Here is a 19,019-nt window from a genome sequence, read left to right on the forward strand (position 1 = left end):
ATCCCCCCGCCATGCACACTCTCTCCCCCCCCCCCCCATCTCTCTCTCTCCCTCGCTCTCTCTCTGTTATACTCCTCCCCTCATTCCCTCCAAAGCCAGCCGGCTGCTATTCGATCCAGACTGCTTGTTACATGATCTCCTGGAAAACATCGTCGTGTGGGTCTTCCGCTGCACTCGTGGCCGGGTCGTTGCACATAGCGCGCGCTTTGCTGAGAGAAAGCGAGATGCCATCACTGGGATGCTAGCAACCTTTCCTTCCCTCTCCCCTCCTGTGATCTCGATCCTCCCACCCCTCTCCCTGACCGAGGTGGCTAAGCTGACCTCTCCTATCCCCCCAGCCGTGACAAACCCGCTCCCCCCCATCCACACCCGCCTTGTCCCACCCCCCCACCCCCCATCTCCCACCCAACTCTGACCCCCCCTCAACAATGTTACCATGCATTAACTGGCTTCAGCCTTTCCTCGCCTTGCTCTCCTCTGCCTTGCTCTCCTCTGCCTTACTCGCACGGGGTTACAACTGCCCTCCCAGCTGCCAGTGTCCCGACCACCACACCGTGGACTGCATCGGTCAAGGTCTCACCAGCCTCCCGGACTCCATCCCCCTGAATGTCCGTCGGCTCCGGCTGTCCAACAACTGGATTCCCTGGATTCCCTCCGACTTCTTGGTCCTCTACAGTGATCTCGTGTACCTGGACCTGCAGAACAACTCCATCTCGCGGCTAGAGCCCGGGACCTTCAGCACATCCTCCCGGCTCGTCTACCTGGACCTCGGGGGCAACAACTTGACCGAGATCCCCTCTGGGGTATTCGGGGAGTCGCGGAGCCTCATCAAACTACGCCTGGGCAGCAACCCGTACCTAAGCATGGTAGGCCAGGACGCCTTCATGGGGCTGACCTCCCTGAGAGAGCTGGAGCTGGAGAGGGGTGGCCTGGCGGAGCTGGACTCTGCGGTCCTGGAGCACCTGCCCTCTCTTCGGACAGTGCGCCTGGAGGGCAACCCCTGGATCTGCAACTGTCCTCTGGCCAAACTCTTTGCGTGGCTGTCAGAAAACCGTCACAAGCTTCCAACGGGTAAGCCATAAGCTGCTTAAAGTTCGTCATTACAATCTTTTTGTCTCCCCGCACGACAGCGCATCATTTACGTTATTTCCTGAAGTTTAAGTTCATGTACTGTCAAACTATTCATGCTAAAACAATTAACATGATATTGATGGATTTGAAAAGGGAAGGGAAGAAACAGCCAAAAACACTCATTCAAAAACATGTGTAGTTGGCTGTTATGATTTGCCACACATTGTCTGTCATTCGTCTATAAATAAAGCAAACAGCCATTCGATGTTGACATGTTATTCAAATCTTATTCTTGACTGTCAATACATTGGTATCAAATCAATGACTTATTATCGTGCAATTAAAAATACAACAAACTCTAATCTGTCTCATAGATTTCAAATCAATATACAGTAGCTCTAAAGTGAAAACATTCTCAGAAGTCTTCAAAACAAAGCTGTCAAAACTGGTAAAACATACATTTCAAACGCCATCCTTCTACTCTGTGCTTTGAATATACCAATGACCCCCGCCACCACCAATGCTACTTTATATTAAGAGAAAAGCTTGCGTGATCACTGTAACCGCAGCACAATGCTTATAGTGGAGCAATAAACCTCAGACATTATGTTGAGAAACACGTGAATGTTCTTCTGCCTGCTCCTGAATTATTAGCTGGAGCAACAGTACAATAATTAGGAGTATACTAGACAGACATATTTAGAAACAGCAGTTCTGGGTAAAGATAACTACAATATCTCTGCTGCATGTCTGGAAGAAAGTAAGAAACCACCTAACTCCAAAATGTTTCTGGAAATGAAAAAACATCAGCTCAACTGTATCACCCTATACTTTGTATAATTCCTCCCCCTCTTCTTCCAAATTTGCATTTCCACTTTGTTTACAATGTCCACCATTGTTGATTTTATAACATGACATGGAATGGAAACAAGTGCTTTTTAAAACTTTTCATTGGTTCAATATTTCTTTTAACTTTTGAAAATGGAGGACCCTGATGTAAACAAGTCTTAGTGCGTTTCCTGGTTATATCCTCACTAAAACGTAGCATCTTAGCTGTCCAAAAGTAACTAAAGGGGCACTCCTCAGAGTGCAGGTCTTCCCCAGGAGCGACATGTAATCAGTAATCCAGGGAAAATGTTGGCGTGTGTGAGTGTGTGTGTATATGGGACGTATAATATAACTGGATGTACACCCTAGTCAGAGCCATCTAATAGAAGAGTTGCGATATTGAGGGGGCAGAAAACAGCCCGGTCACGTGGGTCATGTACTCACGCAAGCCCATAGACTCCAATGCAAACTTCCGGTTATCCCCATGCTCAATAGAAGTCTATGTAGAAGAGCCGCCATTGGACTGGCCCCATGAAGTGTAAAGGCTCTCCTATTTAAGCAAAAAGTAAAGCAGCCTGTTATATCGCCTACTGGAAGTGTGCATGCAAAGTGTGATGGCGATAGATAGGTCCAGCGATGTCCGCGATTAGCTGTGCACTGACAGATGGATCGATGGACACACACACAAACACACGCACGCACGCACACACACACACACACACACACACAGTCACACACACACACACACACACACACGGACAGGGGTGAAAACATAGTTTGCTTCCAAGCCTGTCGGCCTAGACATGTAATCCTGCATGAACACAAATCCTAACTGCTATAAAATAATAATTAGGTGCCTTGACAGGCTACAGTATATTGTAACTAATAAGCCAAAGAGCCCTTAACCTTGGTGGTCTTATCTTTATGGTCTGAGAGACAGACAATGGGAAGAATGAAGCCCTGTTCCTGGCAGTGTTAAATTGCCATGCCCTCTACCCACTGAATTAAGTGGATATAGAGCATGGCTCTGCACCGTATTGCACGTTACTTCAAAGCAATTACTTCAAAGACAATGTGATATAGGAGTTGACCTACAGGTAAATGCGATAGGTAGTTGACCTATCTTGATGCTGGACAAGCTGAGCTGGGGTTTTAATCAGTCAATGGTTCCTGGCGTCGCTTGGGTTCCGACATCTTAAGGAAGCTAGTGTCAATGATTTACAGAGGTAACCCACATTGTGTAAACAAATCCGCTGCTGTTTGGATGTTCTCTACGGTGAACAAGAGGTGTGCGTAATTCAGCACCATGGCACGATTGATGCCAGTGACACTATGCCATTGGCACACAGATCTGGACTACAGATCTTGTAGTCCAGATTCCTCCCTAGAAGACATCCTATCTGTAACTGACTGTCTGAAACCTGTGTGTTTGCGGTTTGCGCACAGAGTGAGAGATTAATGGAAATGACTTTTGCACTGTGCCATGGTATTATAATCTGCGGTGGGATATTGTCTGTAGTAGACGGCTCTGCTGCTGCCAGCCAAACACGCTGCCATTTGGTATTCATGGCTCTGTCCATATGTCATGCTATGAGAGTAATGTACTAAAGAGACATGTACTGTATGCACTACCACGTGTGTGTGAGTGTGTACTGTACTGTACAAGCTCCTTTATGCTTGAATGTTTATATGTGGAGAGTGCATGCGTCGTGCACATGTTTCTATAGGCATGCATGAGTCTGGCGTTCCATTGTGCAGCAGCAAGGAGGGCCGCCACGTGACTGGAATTTCACCAAGCGATGAGGTCACTGAATCCCTTTTCATGTGGAAAACCCCTTCTGGTCTTATCGTGACTCACACACGCATGCACTCACGCACCCATGCACTCACGCACGCACGCACGCAGGCACGCAGGCACTCACGTACTCATGCACGCACGCACGCACACATTTTAGGAATGCCATTGAATTTCTGAAAATAGCTACAGGCTGACGATGCGACAGGTTGTGAACTTCTACTGTATGAAAAAGGCTAATACCCCCAAACCTTTTAAAAACAAAACAAAACAACCATTTGCCTTTTGAGGACCAGGACATTATTTCTCAAATTCTACTTGTGGGGACATCTGGCCTTCACAAGTATAGTACTGTACATGCGCGCGCACGCACGCACACACGCACGCACGCACACTTGATGATGATATCAACTGACTGTTGGTTACAGCAGCACTAAAGGAGGCAGGGTAAAATGGAAGTGCTTGAAACTGCCCTCATCACAACAGTATATGGAACGAGTGAAGCCTGAAAATGATCATTCATCCATCGACAGTATGCTTTGACTGAACAATATAAAATATGAGGATATGCATGTTGTTTTGTTGTCTTGTCCATTGTTATACTTTCGGATTTAACTAAATTATCTGGATTTTATATACTCTACTCAGAGTTTCATGCAATGTGAATTTTCTCTGGTATAAATGAACATCACAATAACTGGGTGGAGGTCCTACCCTGTCAAAGCTGTCACGTTGTGTCTTGACATCTGCACGGTGTACACCAGTGTTTATGACATGCATCTGTATGGCAATTGAAAGAAAAAATGTCTTCATAGAATAAGTATGAGGTCATCATGTTGTCTTTGATGTGGTCTGACCTGAGCTCTGTGCAAATTGGTCATATTCTAACTTGCCTTTAACTGAACAGTGAATGAATAAAGAAATGTCCATAACATCCTACTATAAATGCGCCACGTCTCTGTCGTCTGTCTGTCTGTGTATGGTTATAATGCACCTATCTCGAAAACCGTTTGCCCCACCGACTTCACATTCGACACACACGCGTTCCACACCCCCGCAGGGAGTGCAGTGCCAGGTATCGAGTCGGTCGGACCCACGGTTCTCCAGAACCACCACAAAAGGCTCTGGTCAGGATCTGCCAGTGGGCCTAATGAGGCTAACTCCTTTCACCTGTGCAATTTCCAGCCTCTGCCTCAGCCAATTGACTCTCAACCAATCAGGCTCTACCAGTGGGCCGAATTGATTGTCAAGTACACTTTTCAGTTAGCAGTCTTCACACACAGGCACATACACAGATATCCATGTGGGACATTTAAAACTGGTGCTATGACAACGTATATCATTAGGTTCCCAAGTTGCATCGTCCCAAGTAGGGTGGTGGCCGACTGCGACGGGCAAGTACAGGTCTAGTCTGGATTAATGCTTAAAAATCACACCCATGTGAAGTGAGGGGCGCTAATATATTAAAGTCTAACTCATGTTGATTAGGTGATGTAATGGTGATGTAAATCAAACGGTGCCAACACAAACATTAAACGCCATTAACAATAAAGAGACAATATCACGTAATGACTTGCATTATGACGTAAATGTTCCCTTCATTGTCAATGGCGTTTACAAAACAAACATTGAACTAAAGACAAACATTAAACCTTGCCCCTCAAAAATACACTATATACAAAATGTTAAAAAGCAACGGAACAAAACGCACATTTAAAATGTTGGGCAGATGCAGGAATTAATAAAAAAGACATTGGTGTTACACAAAAAACTCGCCTTCCCATCATGCACCAGCAACCCAACATGCCTTGCACTGCATCGATGTGCGAAGAAGGAACCTTTTTGTCTCGGAATGCAGGCTCCAAATTAAAGGTCCTACAACATGAATTTCAACTTTTCAAAAATGTTTGGTGCCTTTTGCGCTCACCTACACGTATGTGTTTTCTATCCTCACAAATACACAATTTTGAACAATCATCATATAAGGGCCTTTATGGAAATTGCTCTCAGGAACAGCTCAACTGATTTGGTGGTATGCATGATCTGTATCACCTGTTCCTCCCCCTCTTCCTCCAAATTTGCATTTCCACTTTGTTTACAATGTCCGCCATTGTTGATTTTATAAGCTGGCCTGGGTTTATCTAGCATCAGTATTATAATGACTCAAAGATAAAATAATTTCCATATCGGCGCCCCCGCCACCTCAGGACATTGTGTTACTGAAGCTATAACTGCTTCAGCAGCCAGAAAGAAATGCCATGGACTGGTTATATCAGAGTGGTGATTTAGGCTCAAACCATTAGAAATACGTTTGAGGGGCATAAACAATATGATATTAAATATAAAAAAAAACGTTTTAAAATGCATGTTGTAGTTCCTTTAAGTTTCGGTCCTCTGTTTTCGCTCCCCTGTGTCGCCAGAAACGAGTCGCCAAGAGGAATGTGGGCGTGGAATTCTCCCATTTGTAATAATAGATTAAGGCCAAAAAGTACTTACTGTATGACCGGCGCACCATACCAAAAAAAACTGGGTCTATGATGTGGCCATTCACTCAATTTCAAATATCACTGAGAGTGCCAGTTTAAAGGATTAGACATAGATTGTGTGAACTGCTCTAATAAAACCCCTCAAATGTTTGTTTTTTTGGCATTTTAGGTTGTATGCACTGCAGGGTAGTTACTTACGTACTTATACTCCCCTTAATTTTAGGTTGCGTGCACTGCAGGGTAGTTAATTACGTACTTACTCCCTTTCACACTGCAGGGTAGTTACTTACGTACTTATACTCCCCTTAATTTTAGGTTGCGTGCACTGCAGGGTAGTTAATTACGTACTTACTCCCTTTCACACTGCAGGGTAGTTACTTACGTACTTACTCCCCTTCATTTTAGGTTGCGTGCACTGCAGGGTAGTTACTTACGTACTTACTCCCCTTCACACTGCAGGGTAGTTACGTACTTACTCCCCTTCACACTGCAGGGTAGTTACTTACGTACTTACTCCCCTTCACACTGCAGGGTAGTTACTTACGTACTTACTCCCCTTCACACTGCAGGGTAGTTACTTACGTACTTACTCCCCTTCACACTGCAGGGTAGTTACGTACTTACTCCCCTTCACACTGCAGGGTAGTTACTTACGTACTTACTCCCCTTCACACTGCAGGGTAGTTACTTACGTACTTACTCCCCTTCACACTGCAGGGTAGTTACTTACGTACTTACTCCCCTTCACACTGCAGGGTAGTTACTTACGTACTTACTCCCCTTCACACTGCAGGGTAGTTACTTACGTACTCTAGGGGTCGATGCATAGTCTATTAGTCATCATTGACTTTAGGCATTTTGCTTAGACTGCATTATTTTGGTGAAGTTTGCTCCTGCACCAGAAACTCAGTTACTTTATAACGGGTCTAAGGTAAACCCTATAGTCGAAACTTAATATGTTGTTATCGGTTGATTATTAGACCATGCAATTTATCCATAATTTGATATCGGCCAAAATGAGCTCCTTCAATCAGGTTGAATCCTTGTCCTGTTCTTTGATGTTTCTCAATGCAAATTGTCTGAATCTGGTCCTGAATCCTTTCTGCTCTTGTATGAGTTTGCAATTCCTTTTTGCAAATTTGCTCTGTTATGGGTATTTGTGGCCATGCACAGTATAGTAATTGCGCCTGTTTTGTAGTGTGAAACTATCCTGTGACGGAGCAGCCTCTGTCAGATGAATGTACTGTATGATGTTCAACAATACACATTCATTGTATTCATGATGTTCAAATACATTTTGTATTTATGCTCGTAGGCTATTATTATGCTTGTGTTGTGACATTTGGATTCTCAGTCCCACAGAAGGTGCACATTCTGCTGTGACATAATAAGCACTTTAGATTCATACTAGAAAAAGTGCCCTCCTGGGCACAGGTCTCCACCAGGAGGATAGGAGTGTGTGTGATGTTTGGCAAAATGTTTAGGAGTAATGTAAGCATGTTTTTTTGTTTTTTGCAACAATTTTCTTCATTTTGTTGAGGAAATGAGTCAGATCACTCATAGCATCTATGAGGATCGAATTCTGGATGAGCAGAACATGTGCAGCATTTTGTACAAAACGGGCCACTCTGGAAGGCAATCTTAGCCAATCAGTGTAGAATCTGATAAAGCTATAACAGGCCGTTGAGGAATATTTGGGGCAGAGGTTCGTCGTTGGCATCCCGGGACTGTGTGTACAGTCGGTGCTGGAGATTAGCTGGTAACGGACGGACAGACACACACACACACACACACACACACACGGACGGAGTGCAAAACATACTCTCTCCCCATGCCTTCAGCCTGGTGGAGACAATTATGAATCTAAAATGCTTGTGTTTAAATGCAAATTATGTTATTGGGGAAGCTGCCTTGAAGCCTGTGTAGTGGGGTGTGGTGCCTGAAGAGCTGATTACATTATTGGGGAGCATCTTGGGTGGAATAATGCTAGTACATGATGAACGTGATTTGCTGATTACTTGGCTATGGGTGGAGTCTGTAGTCTATAAAGGGGAAATGGTTCAGTTGAGATTATGCTGCCATGGGGAGAGGTTGACACCTGTGCCTCTGTTTAAATTATGTTGTTTGAGTTGCATTTTCTGTAGTTGTTTTTCACCTAGATCTGGTCCATAGCTCTCTATTGCCTTGCCTTAGAGCTATGCTACGCTTCTCTTCCTGCGCTCGCTTGAAATGCAGACCAGCCTCTTGTCTGTAGCGAAAATATAAAATAGTTTTTGCTACTCAGCAATACAAAGGCGGCTTGTGTTATTAGAAAGCCTACTTTCCTTAGTGGACGCTACAGACAAGAGGCTGGTCTGCATTTCATGCGAGCGCAGGAAGAGAAGAGTAGCAAAGATCTAATGAAGGCATCAGAGAGCTATTTTAGGCCTGGAACACATTAAAACAGCTGATACACAATCCCACTTGGTAACATCCACAAACATTGTATTATCTACACCTCCTGCAGTTTTGCCACCACCTACAGTGTCAACAAGCTTTTGACTTCAATTCATTGGGGGAATTAAGTGTATTGTCAACCCCGGCCATGATAAAATAGATTCACCCACTTAAGTGCTTTGCCGAGTCAAACGTAATCGACACAAGAAGCACTAAGCAACGGAGGGTGAGAGATGTACGATGTATGATGAACGTCATAATTTTTCAGGCCCACATGGCCTAAAAAGTTTATACGGAATAAAAAGGAAACCCACTATCAACTACATGACATCATAGTAGGCCTACATTTATTTTGCCATTGACACTAAAACAGAATAGATCTTCAGAAAAAGTCCATAGACTTGGCTGCCACGTGACATCACAGGGGAGCCACACACAGTCACAAGTCACGCGTTGGAGCGGCTAGCACTGCTCAAAAACTGACCCACGCATCTATTGTTTTTTCCCCCTCTCAGGTCTGGAAGGCATCGAGTGCACACTGCCTCAAGATGGCCGCAGAGTTCCCTTCAGCATGCTCTCCGAGGACAGTTTCCGGGAGTGCCAGTTCATCCTCTCCCTCACCGATTACCTCATCGTCATCTTCTCCGGTGTCGCCGTCTTGGTGGTCGCCATCATTTCCAGTTTCTGCCTGGCCTGCACCGTGCAATGCTTCACGCACTTCAGCAAGCTGGGCAGTAAGTCAGAAGAAGAAGAAGAGGAAGGGAATGACTGACGGCAGAAGGGACAAAGATTTGTTTTGGAAAGGTACTCGTCGTTGTTCAAGTGTCAACCTCAGAGACTGTATGTACTGTAGGATGAAGGGCAGAAGATAATGTGACAAAGCACTGGAGAGAGAGATGGCAGCATAGCAAGGCAGGGCGTCAGCCCACATGCCAGGGCCAATCATCGCTTATCGTGTGAAATCACAGAACTTGGGTTACAGTTCTCAGTGGATTCTAGATGTGTTTTAGAAGTTCTACGTGGGTTGCAGTCAGAGCACAATAACAGAGCTGTATGCTGTTGCTTAACAGTGGGTTGATCTATCATAGAAATCGTGTACGAGGGGTTTGAGGGGGAAAAACAATGCATCACTGTGAAAAGAAAAACATTCTGAATAGATAATACTAGTTATTTATTTAAACTTGGCATAAATATTCTCAGATTTTGGAGAAAATGCCCTGGCTAATTGAGATTAGGTTAACAATCTAACCTAATCTGGTTAGATTGCTAACCCCCAGAATAAGCAAGGGTGGAGGAGGAGGATTCAACCAAACACTGCGACTCGTTATCGTATACTGTAGAGATCAGCTCTTTTCTGCAACAACACTACCACGCTTTAAGGCTGATGTTTGCTGGTAGGCAAACAATCTTTTGACTCAACAGAACTGTACTGTCTTCTAAGATAACATGTATTTCAGTTGACATGCGTGTGAAAGATTATTAGGCTATACTTTGTTAGTGAGGTTAGTCAGTACAGACAGAAAGAATGTGATAACTCGCATAGGATAACTCGTATATAGTATATCAGGATATCTCTGTCACTCGAGACGGGCACTGAATAGCAGATACATGTAGGAAAGTCAGCCAAAGAAGGGGAAATGTCACACAGTGCGCTGCTATTAAAGTATAATAATAATGGAAGAACAATATAGTTCTTCAAGATTACCATTGGCATATATTGTATGGCATACATGGAATGGTACAAATGAATCCCTGTAAATGTTTATTTTTCAATGAAGACAAATAAAATAAAGTATACAAACTAAGATACATGCTACGATATATGAGAAGATTTAGGGAAGGCATTTAAAGTGGTAGGGCTATAATTTCTATATTTCACCTTCATTCTTGGCCTTTAAACACAGTATTGTGTGAAACAGCAGTTATGCTGCTTTTCAGTGGACCAATTTTTTGTACAATGTGGGCACTTTAACAAGGATGTACAGTATGTGTCGTCTAATCAACGTTCACTCGTCTTTTCTGTGAGTTTGTTTTAAATACTATATATTATTAATATTGTAACAGTATGAGAACATCAGATAAGTCTCATAGCTGGGTGGGTCCTTAACCCATGCCTTCTCATCAGTGACATCATCAAGAAATTGACCGTGCAGATGTTCACCTCCTGGCATGTCTATTGCTTGTTGCCAAATTAATAACAGCGATGATTGACTGCTTATGTCATCATATTTATATCTCTGGAGCAAGTTTTGCAAGTCGTTCTCAGTGAAGAATAGTCCAGTAACGGACAACTGCATTTGTTAATTGTTGGACATGTTTTCGTATAAGAATCATTGAGCGAGTGCAATGACCAGGGTGCAATAGTACTCTATTAGCACTTGAGGCTCATTGAACATTAGTAGTGGTAGGACTAAGCTTGTGGGAAAATGCATGTCCTAATCTGATAATTGTACGGATGCATCTCTTTCCCTCAGAGTGAGTCTTCCTGGAAAATGTGGAACGCTTTGGGTACTCATGGGTTTTTTTTTGTGGTGGAGTGACAAATGAGCACTTTAACAAGAGTTTTACATTAGGAACAAAATGTGTGTGAGAGGAAATCATGAAGATTTATATTAAACATATTTTGCGTTGAAGGGTGAGTTTGTGTCCAGTTTGTGCAGCTAATCTGTAATGCTACTAATGCATTCATGTTGTTTCTGTTGTACAGCACTTGTACTGTATGCAACAATATGAATGCAGTCTTGTGAAGAACTGTACCGAATGTACTGAGAACACTCAGAGTTCATGCAGAGTTCTTCACAAGAACACATTGCTCCAACTTCATGGAGAAATACTGTAGGGGTAAATCTAATGTTCAATCAGAATTTTGTGCATTTTCACTGTACAATTTGTGTATGATTTAGCGGTGCAGTGTGTATATCCTACGGAAGGTTCTGCACAATGTTTTATTTTTGTAATCCTATGAAATAACCATTAGAAATTAATCAATATCCGCAATATGGCAATATCCGCAAAGTCTATGTTATCAGAACATAATTTTATGTTTTTGACAACACAGACATACTGTACTGTACAGCAGTGGATCCCAAACCTTTTAGCCCGTGACCCAAAACAGAAATTAGACATTCTCCCGGCACCTAAACTAGTGGAAATATCTACAATCTCTTAGATCGTCTATTTTCACTACTTTTCTTTTAATTTATGGAATTTCTTAGATTTTTCCTTCATTCCTTCATGCTGAAGTTACTGGAAAAAAAAGCATTGAATTTTGGTTTAGTTCATGAAAAGTTTTTTTTTTTGGCAATGTTTTTTTTTAATGTATTGAAATAACACATTTATGAAACCAAAAATAAGGGGACATATAACAATGTGGACGACCCCACACATGCATGGGTCCTGGCTTAGCCAGTGTTTGCATGGAAACAGTGCTGTACAGTCTGCCTGTTGTCCAGGACTGTGGAAACAGTGCTGCAGTCTGCCTGTTGTCCAGGACTGTGGAAACAGTGCTGTACAGTCTGCCTGTTGTCCAGGACTGTGGAAACAGTGCTGCAGTCTGCCTGTTGTCCAGGACTGTGGAAACAGTGCTGCAGTCTGCCTGTTGTCCAGGACTGTGGAAACAGTGCTGTACAGTCTGCCTGTTGTCCAGGACTGTGGAAACAGTGCTGCAGTCTGCCTGTTGTCCAGGACTGTGGAAACAGTGCTGTACAGTCTGCCTGTTGTCCAGGACTGTGGAAACAGTGCTGCAGTCTGCCTGTTGTCCAGGACTGTGGAAACAGTGCTGTACAGTCTGCCTGTTGTCCAGGACAGGACTGTGGAAACAGTGCTGCAGTCTGCCTGTTGTCCAGGACTGTGGAAACAGTGCTGTACAGTCTGCCTGTTGTCCAGGACTGTGGAAACAGTGCTGCAGTCTGCCTGTTGTCCAGGACTGTGGAAACAGTGCTGTACAGTCTGCCTGTTGTCCAGGACTGTGGAAACGGTGATGTACAGTCTGCCTGTTGTCCAGGACTGTGGAAACAGTGCTGTACAGTCTGCCTGTTGTCCAGAACTGTGGCTGTTGTCCAGGACTGTGGAAACAATGCTGTACAGTCTGCCTGTTGTCCAGGACTGTGGAAACAGTGCTGTACAGTCTGCCTGTTGTCCAGGACTGTGGAAACAGTGCTGCAGTCTGCCTGTTGTCCAGGACTGTGGAAACAGTGCTGTACAGTCTGCCTGTTGTCCAGGACTGTGGAAACAGTGCTGCAGTCTGCCTGTTGTCCAGGACTGTGTAAACAGTGCTGTACAGTCTGCCTGTTGTCCAGGACTGTGGAAACAGTGATGTACAGTCTGCCTGTTGTCCAGGACTGTGGAAACAGTGCTGTACAGTCTGCCTGTTGTCCAGAACTGTGGCTGTTGTCCAGGACTGCAGTCTCCGCTTCCAGCTGTCTCTCCCCCTTCCAGCCGGCAGCATCTAAGTAGGTAGGTAGGTCACATGATCACACTCTCCTGCTCAGGATTAGGTACAAAATAGTGTAATAACTTTTCATGGCTATATGAAAGTAGGAATGCCACGCCTGCCTGCAGATCTCCAGTTCAGTATTTGATTAAAACGTGGAGTGGAGTGGCCAATCACTCATTTCATGAGATTGGATTGTATCCTATTGCGGCATTAAATTATAGTTTTTGCTGCGCCCACTTTCTTTTTTTTTTTTTACAGTCCTCCAATCAGGGTACCCAATGGCAAAACAAAGGAATAACAGTGCTCTGGTTTCCTTTGAATTTGAGTCAGTCTGTCTCGAGAGACTATGTCTTTCAAACAAAAAAATATGTGTTTGTGTGTTCCCTGCATTATTTATATACTATAAATTGTACGAAAATTATTGTTTTTATTGAAGTTTTGGGAATGGCCAAGGAATTTTAAGAGCAACTGGTATTTTTTTTTATTCCCGTAATCAATTCAATTCAGTTTTCAATCATTATCTATCAATCTAACTATGTCAGTGTATTATACATTGTGTAGACAAATGTAAACTCTGCCTACAGTACAGTATATGTTTAGACTTCATGGTTTAGACTTTAGAGTTTAGACAGAGCAATAAATGTATTTCCTGTGAAATCATACTCCTTTGAACTATACCAGATAGTATACAAAGGGACACTCCAATGGACCTGAACACACAGAGGTCAAGGTATACAGTATTTTTAAATAATGTTTTGACCCAATATTCCAACCATTTCCCACGCTCCTGCCTCATAGAGAAAAGGTTTTGTGTATTTATTTAAGTTTGGTGGGGGTGTGGGTTCAATTCTTCTTGACATCTAATACCCTCTGGACATGAGACACAAACAACCCTAATGGAGTCAGTGTCAGGGTAGACGTTCTCTTCTGATGCATTGCACTGCCTGGATAAAGAGAAAATTAACAATTTCCCCTATTGCTTTTCATCCATTTGTATTAGGCTAAAGGGATGGGGATAAGAATTCAGAAGGGGATAGATGGATACATTAGATGAATACGGCAACCTTCCCCGTGTTTCTTCACTAGTCCGATCCAGAAGAACACAGTTTGTCGGCCACTGCTACAGAGCTGACAATGAGGTTATATCTTCCCTTCTTCTCTGGAATCCTGCCTCAAAGCAGACCAGAGGTAGAAAACTGTAGTTCCCTGATGTCATCGCTATAGGGACACATGCATCAGTAAGCAGGAACTGGGGATGTCAATGAAGGACCGTAAAGTCTGGTGTGGCATTGTGGAATCCATGATCTCGACCGCGGTCGGAAAATTATGAGATGAATTGACTGACTGACTGACTGACTGACTGACCATGGTCTTCAAATTCAATTGAATTAATATTTACACAAACAACTAAGACAGAATTATACAAAGAATACAATATTTACAGGAACATTTAATTACAGGGCTCACACAACAGAGACTAAGAACATTATGGATTGACACTCTCACACCAACTAACTAACATGTTACTGTACTGGATGTGTACTTAGTTACTTTCCACCAATGGTTACTGAGCAGTGTGAATTTAAGATGCATGTTCTGCATATATGTATATAATGGTGCATTGAGAATAATGGTGGGTGACAGACAGTGAATTTCTAAACCCTTGCACTGCTTGTGCCTGGTCAGTTAGAGAGCAAGTTGTGGAACCAGTGGATTGGTGATGATGGAACAGGTGCTGTTGTTTCTTGATTACCAGAGCTAAAATCTTCAGTATGTCTGCCGTGTCCAGGTGTTGTAGCACAGTGGTTCCCAAACTTTTTTGTGTCAAGGAGCTCCAAATCAACATTTATTAGGCCACGGACCCCCCATTTTAATTCCAAAACATATTCATTTCATGGACCCCCAGTTTCACACGCATAAGGCTACGATTTAATGGCATTTCTATCTCTGGTACCCCAATTTATATTGTAAAACCACTGTTAATTTAACTCTGAGAGTGTACAAATGGAGTGTACAAATGGAACCAAATGGAACCAAATGGGCAAATGGAAATAGGGTCCATTTGGTTCCATTTGTACACTCTCAGATGCAGCTGTACTGTACCTCTGCTTTGCTTCTATGCAAATTGGACAGTATCCAAGAATGGTAAGGCGTATGAATGGATGATGTTTTGGTCCAATTTCTCAAAAGGTTGCAGTTTTTCAGGACCCGACTTGGGATTCCATCCAGCCTTTTTGGTTTTGCACCTACTGTGATCATTTGGAGTTAGACATGAGCTAAAGAAAGCCGAATATGAGGATATTCCCTATACACCCACTGAAATTTCCTATCGTCACCATGGTTACCATGGCGCTGGACCAATTTTTGGGTTGTAACTCAGATGCATACAGTAGCTGCATTCGAATTTGCAACGTCACTGTTTTTCTTCCCATTGCACAAAGCCATATTTCTCCGTTGCTATACCTATAAGCCTGATTTATACTTGGTCGCGGCCCAGTGTCGCACACCAAATATAGCTAATCTATGAGCTCACAACGTATTGCAGTGCAACGTGTTGGGAGTTTGTAGATTGTGTATTCTCGGTTGTGAGTGTGACACCCGCTGTACTGTATAACTCAGACTTCACTCATGCTACATAAAAAAGCAGATCTACAAGCTCACAGCGTCACGTTGTGAGGTTGTACATCTGTTATTTTCAAAGATTGAGAATAAACATTGAAATATGTTCAGTGTGTGTGTGTGTGTGTGTGTGTGTGTGTGTGTGTGTGTGTGTGTGTGTGTGTGTGTGTGCGTGCCTGCGTCATATGTCTGTATCCACACTTTTCCTGGGCTGTGTGTGCTCCAGTTCCTGTCGATTTGATCCAATGAAAGCCAATGAAACTGGTCAGATGACCAATGATATCCAATGAAATCAACAGGAACTGGAGCACACACAGCCCAGGAAAAGTGTGGATAGAGCTCATAAGGAATTGTAACTCTACGGCTACACCATGGGGTTTTCAACAGGTGGTCGCCCTACCAACAGTCATTAAGACATGTGAATCCCTTGACTCCTTCAAAACCGCTTTCAAAGGGCACCTACGGATGGGCGGCTGCAATTCGAAACTGGCCTCTGTAAAATCTGAATCCCCCCCACCGCCCCCCCCCCTTTTCCCCTCACTGTATATGTATCTTTTCCCTTTTTGCTTCCTATATGATGAATTCCTGTTCTGTTTTTTAACTACATAGAAGTGTCTATTTGTATGTCTCTAAATGTTTTGATGAATTGAACAATGTGGACCCTGTTGTAAACAAGTGTAATGCTTAATTGGGTCGTCCACTCACAGTTAACAGTCTTTGTATTGAGTTTGTGCTTGAAATGTACTGTAATTATACAAACTGTTAATAAATATTTCAATCAATCAATCAAAAGTCTGTGGACCACTGGTGGTCTGTGAAGGTATTGCATGTGGTTTATTAATGTAGGATTTGTTGATTAATCAGTTCACAATCAGTTGAAAACCCCATGTCCATTTTCCTTCAAGTTGTGGAGTAAGCCTCACGGAAACCATGAGTAGGTACATCCGAGGGCAGGAAATGCCAGGTAATTCTACACTGTGGGTGAGTTGTATAAATAATTTCTCTGTGGCAAACGATAAGGGTTCGAGGTCAGGTTTAGTGTGTTGTGTAACTAAATCAGACCAACTGATTAGGAGGACCAAATTGAAATGCGTCAGTCACCGTTATTCTGCACCAACACATTAAAGCAATCCGGAGACTGTGTGTGTGCAGTGTGTGTGTGTGTGTGTGTGTGTGTGTGCAGTGTGTGTGTGTGTGTGTGTGTGTGTGTGTGTGTGTGTGTGTGTGTGTGTGTGTGTGTGTGTGTGTGTGTGTGTGTGTGTGTGTGTGTGTGTGTGTGTGTGTGTGTGTGTGTCTGTCGGGCAGAATACTCTTATCTCCATATATATATTGTTTTTGTGGCTTTCGCCTTTATTTTATTAATTCTTATAGAGAGATAGGTATACACTACAGTAGGCTGAATAGGCTGAAATGGGGAGAGAGATGGGGGGGGTGACACGCAGTAAAGGTCGACGGGATCGGGAGTCGAACCCGCTGCACACTGCCAGACTGGATTACCAGCCAAGGTGCCCAGGCCTTATCTCCATATTTTAACTTTTTTTTAAATACATAAATTAACAATCCACGTGATCACTATACTGCGGCCACACAAAAGTAGCAAAAATAGCAGATATACAAGCTGAAAACACGTCACATTAGAGATCTGCTATTTTTGCTGAATTTGAAATTTAATCCTGAAAAGCAACAGTTTTGGACATAGGAGGTTTTCACCTGACATTATGGTACTGTGTGTGAACTCCACACTACAGCTGCTAATGTAATCCAATCAAATGATGCCAGCTGTGAAGACACCCTCATGTGGAGCACATGACACACAACCCTTCAAAGACACCCCCGACCAAATCTCCACGGACACACACCCTTCAAGGAGCCCCGGCCCGACCCAAGCTCCACCGACACAGGTTGACGTGCTGCTGATTCCTCAACTCCTGTGCTTGCTATAGGCCTCATGACATAGGTAATATATTGTTATTTTATTGTCTTATGGTTCTTTATGGTTTTAAGGACCCCAGTTTGACATACATTGGCCCACATGCATATACCCCACTTTAAGTCTTTAATCTAATCACTGTAAAGTGTTGATTACACTATTGTCACAGAACTGTAAGGGTCCATTTGGTTCCTAACTATAAATAATTTAGCCGGGGATCCCCTGGAACGCCCTTGAGGACCCCTGTAGAGTGCTATTGTAGACCGAACTACTACCATGTGTTTTCATATAAGGCCAATTGCAGCTTTATGTCTAACCTCTTGTGCTGATTTTGTGTACATTTGTAGATATCTTAGTTTTATTTGTATATGTTTTCTTTTCTTCTATGGCATCACTCTAATTTGGCACCATTATTGTTGCGTGTGTGTTTGTGTGTGTGTGCGTGTATGCGCACCGTGCTGAGCTGTTGCTGGAGTGTGGAAACTGTCCAATGTTCTGGTTCAGCTTCAACGGTCGTACGTACCTACACCAAGGAGCTGGCACAACGCAGAGAAGAACTGCCAGTCTGAAGGTGCCCATCTGGTGTCCAGTGTCCACACACAGTGAGGAGAAGCATGAGTTTCTCCTGGCCCTGATCCAGAACTCTGACCCAACGCAGGCATACAGCTGGACTGGACTGCATTAGTTGTCCCGATACAATTTTTTTCAGACAGAGTACGAGTACAAGAACTTAATTTTTAGTACTCACCGTACCGAGTACCGATACGAGTACTTTATTTCGATTTGCTGCAGTGTTGGGTCAGACTTGCTCCTGTTTTATTCATTCAGCCTAGTGTCAATTGGATGGTACTCGGGTCAAAGTAGCGGGGCTGGTTCTGAGTACCGAGTACGAGTACTTGAGGGTGGTATCAGCCCGAGTAACCGATACCAGTATCAGTATCGGAACAACTCTAGACTGCATGAACTCTTCTTCGAGGGTGGATGGATGTGGTGTGATGGCTCCAATGTGAACTACAACCGGTGGCATAGTAATGAGCCAAATGGAGGTGCACGTGAAAATTGTGTGTCTACGTCCCACTAAATGATGTTCTAATCAATCGCCATCTGTACAGTATGTGTACTTTGTACAGAAACATGTCCTTGTACTGAGTCTCCACAATAAGAAAAGAGTATGAAATATATAATCCTTTTACTGGTGCCATCATTCCAGAGTGTCTCCATTGTGAAGCACATTCAGAGACATTCATTATAATAAACTATATGCATGAAGTATATTTGAAGTTAATTATTTATTGGTATCACAATTACAACTCATCTTTTTCTATTTTGTTCTCACTCTAAATTTGATGTCTCACTAAAAATAGCCGAGCTAAAAGCTCTATTTTCACTGCTTTTATTCTTATCTGTCTAATTCTTGTC

The 19,019-nt window shown here is 43.3% G+C and overlaps 1 protein-coding gene across 1 annotated transcript; it reads left to right on the forward strand.

Moving 5' to 3' along the window:
* Positions 1 to 428: 428 nt before the first annotated feature.
* On the forward strand, positions 429 to 9,388 carry LOC308315221 (leucine-rich repeat-containing protein 38-like; the record flags this gene model as incomplete). Its single annotated transcript, XM_080763089.1, has 2 exons — positions 429 to 1,071; positions 9,132 to 9,388. 2 exons carry the CDS (start codon positions 429 to 431, stop codon positions 9,386 to 9,388), a joined length of 900 nt encoding a protein of 299 aa, XP_080619215.1.
* Between the last annotated feature and the right edge of the window lie 9,631 nt (positions 9,389 to 19,019).

Source organism: Protomyctophum bolini (genome assembly GCF_963924005.1).
Source record: "Protomyctophum bolini genome assembly, chromosome: 5".
Lineage (NCBI taxonomy): Eukaryota > Metazoa > Chordata > Actinopteri > Myctophiformes > Myctophidae > Protomyctophum > Protomyctophum bolini.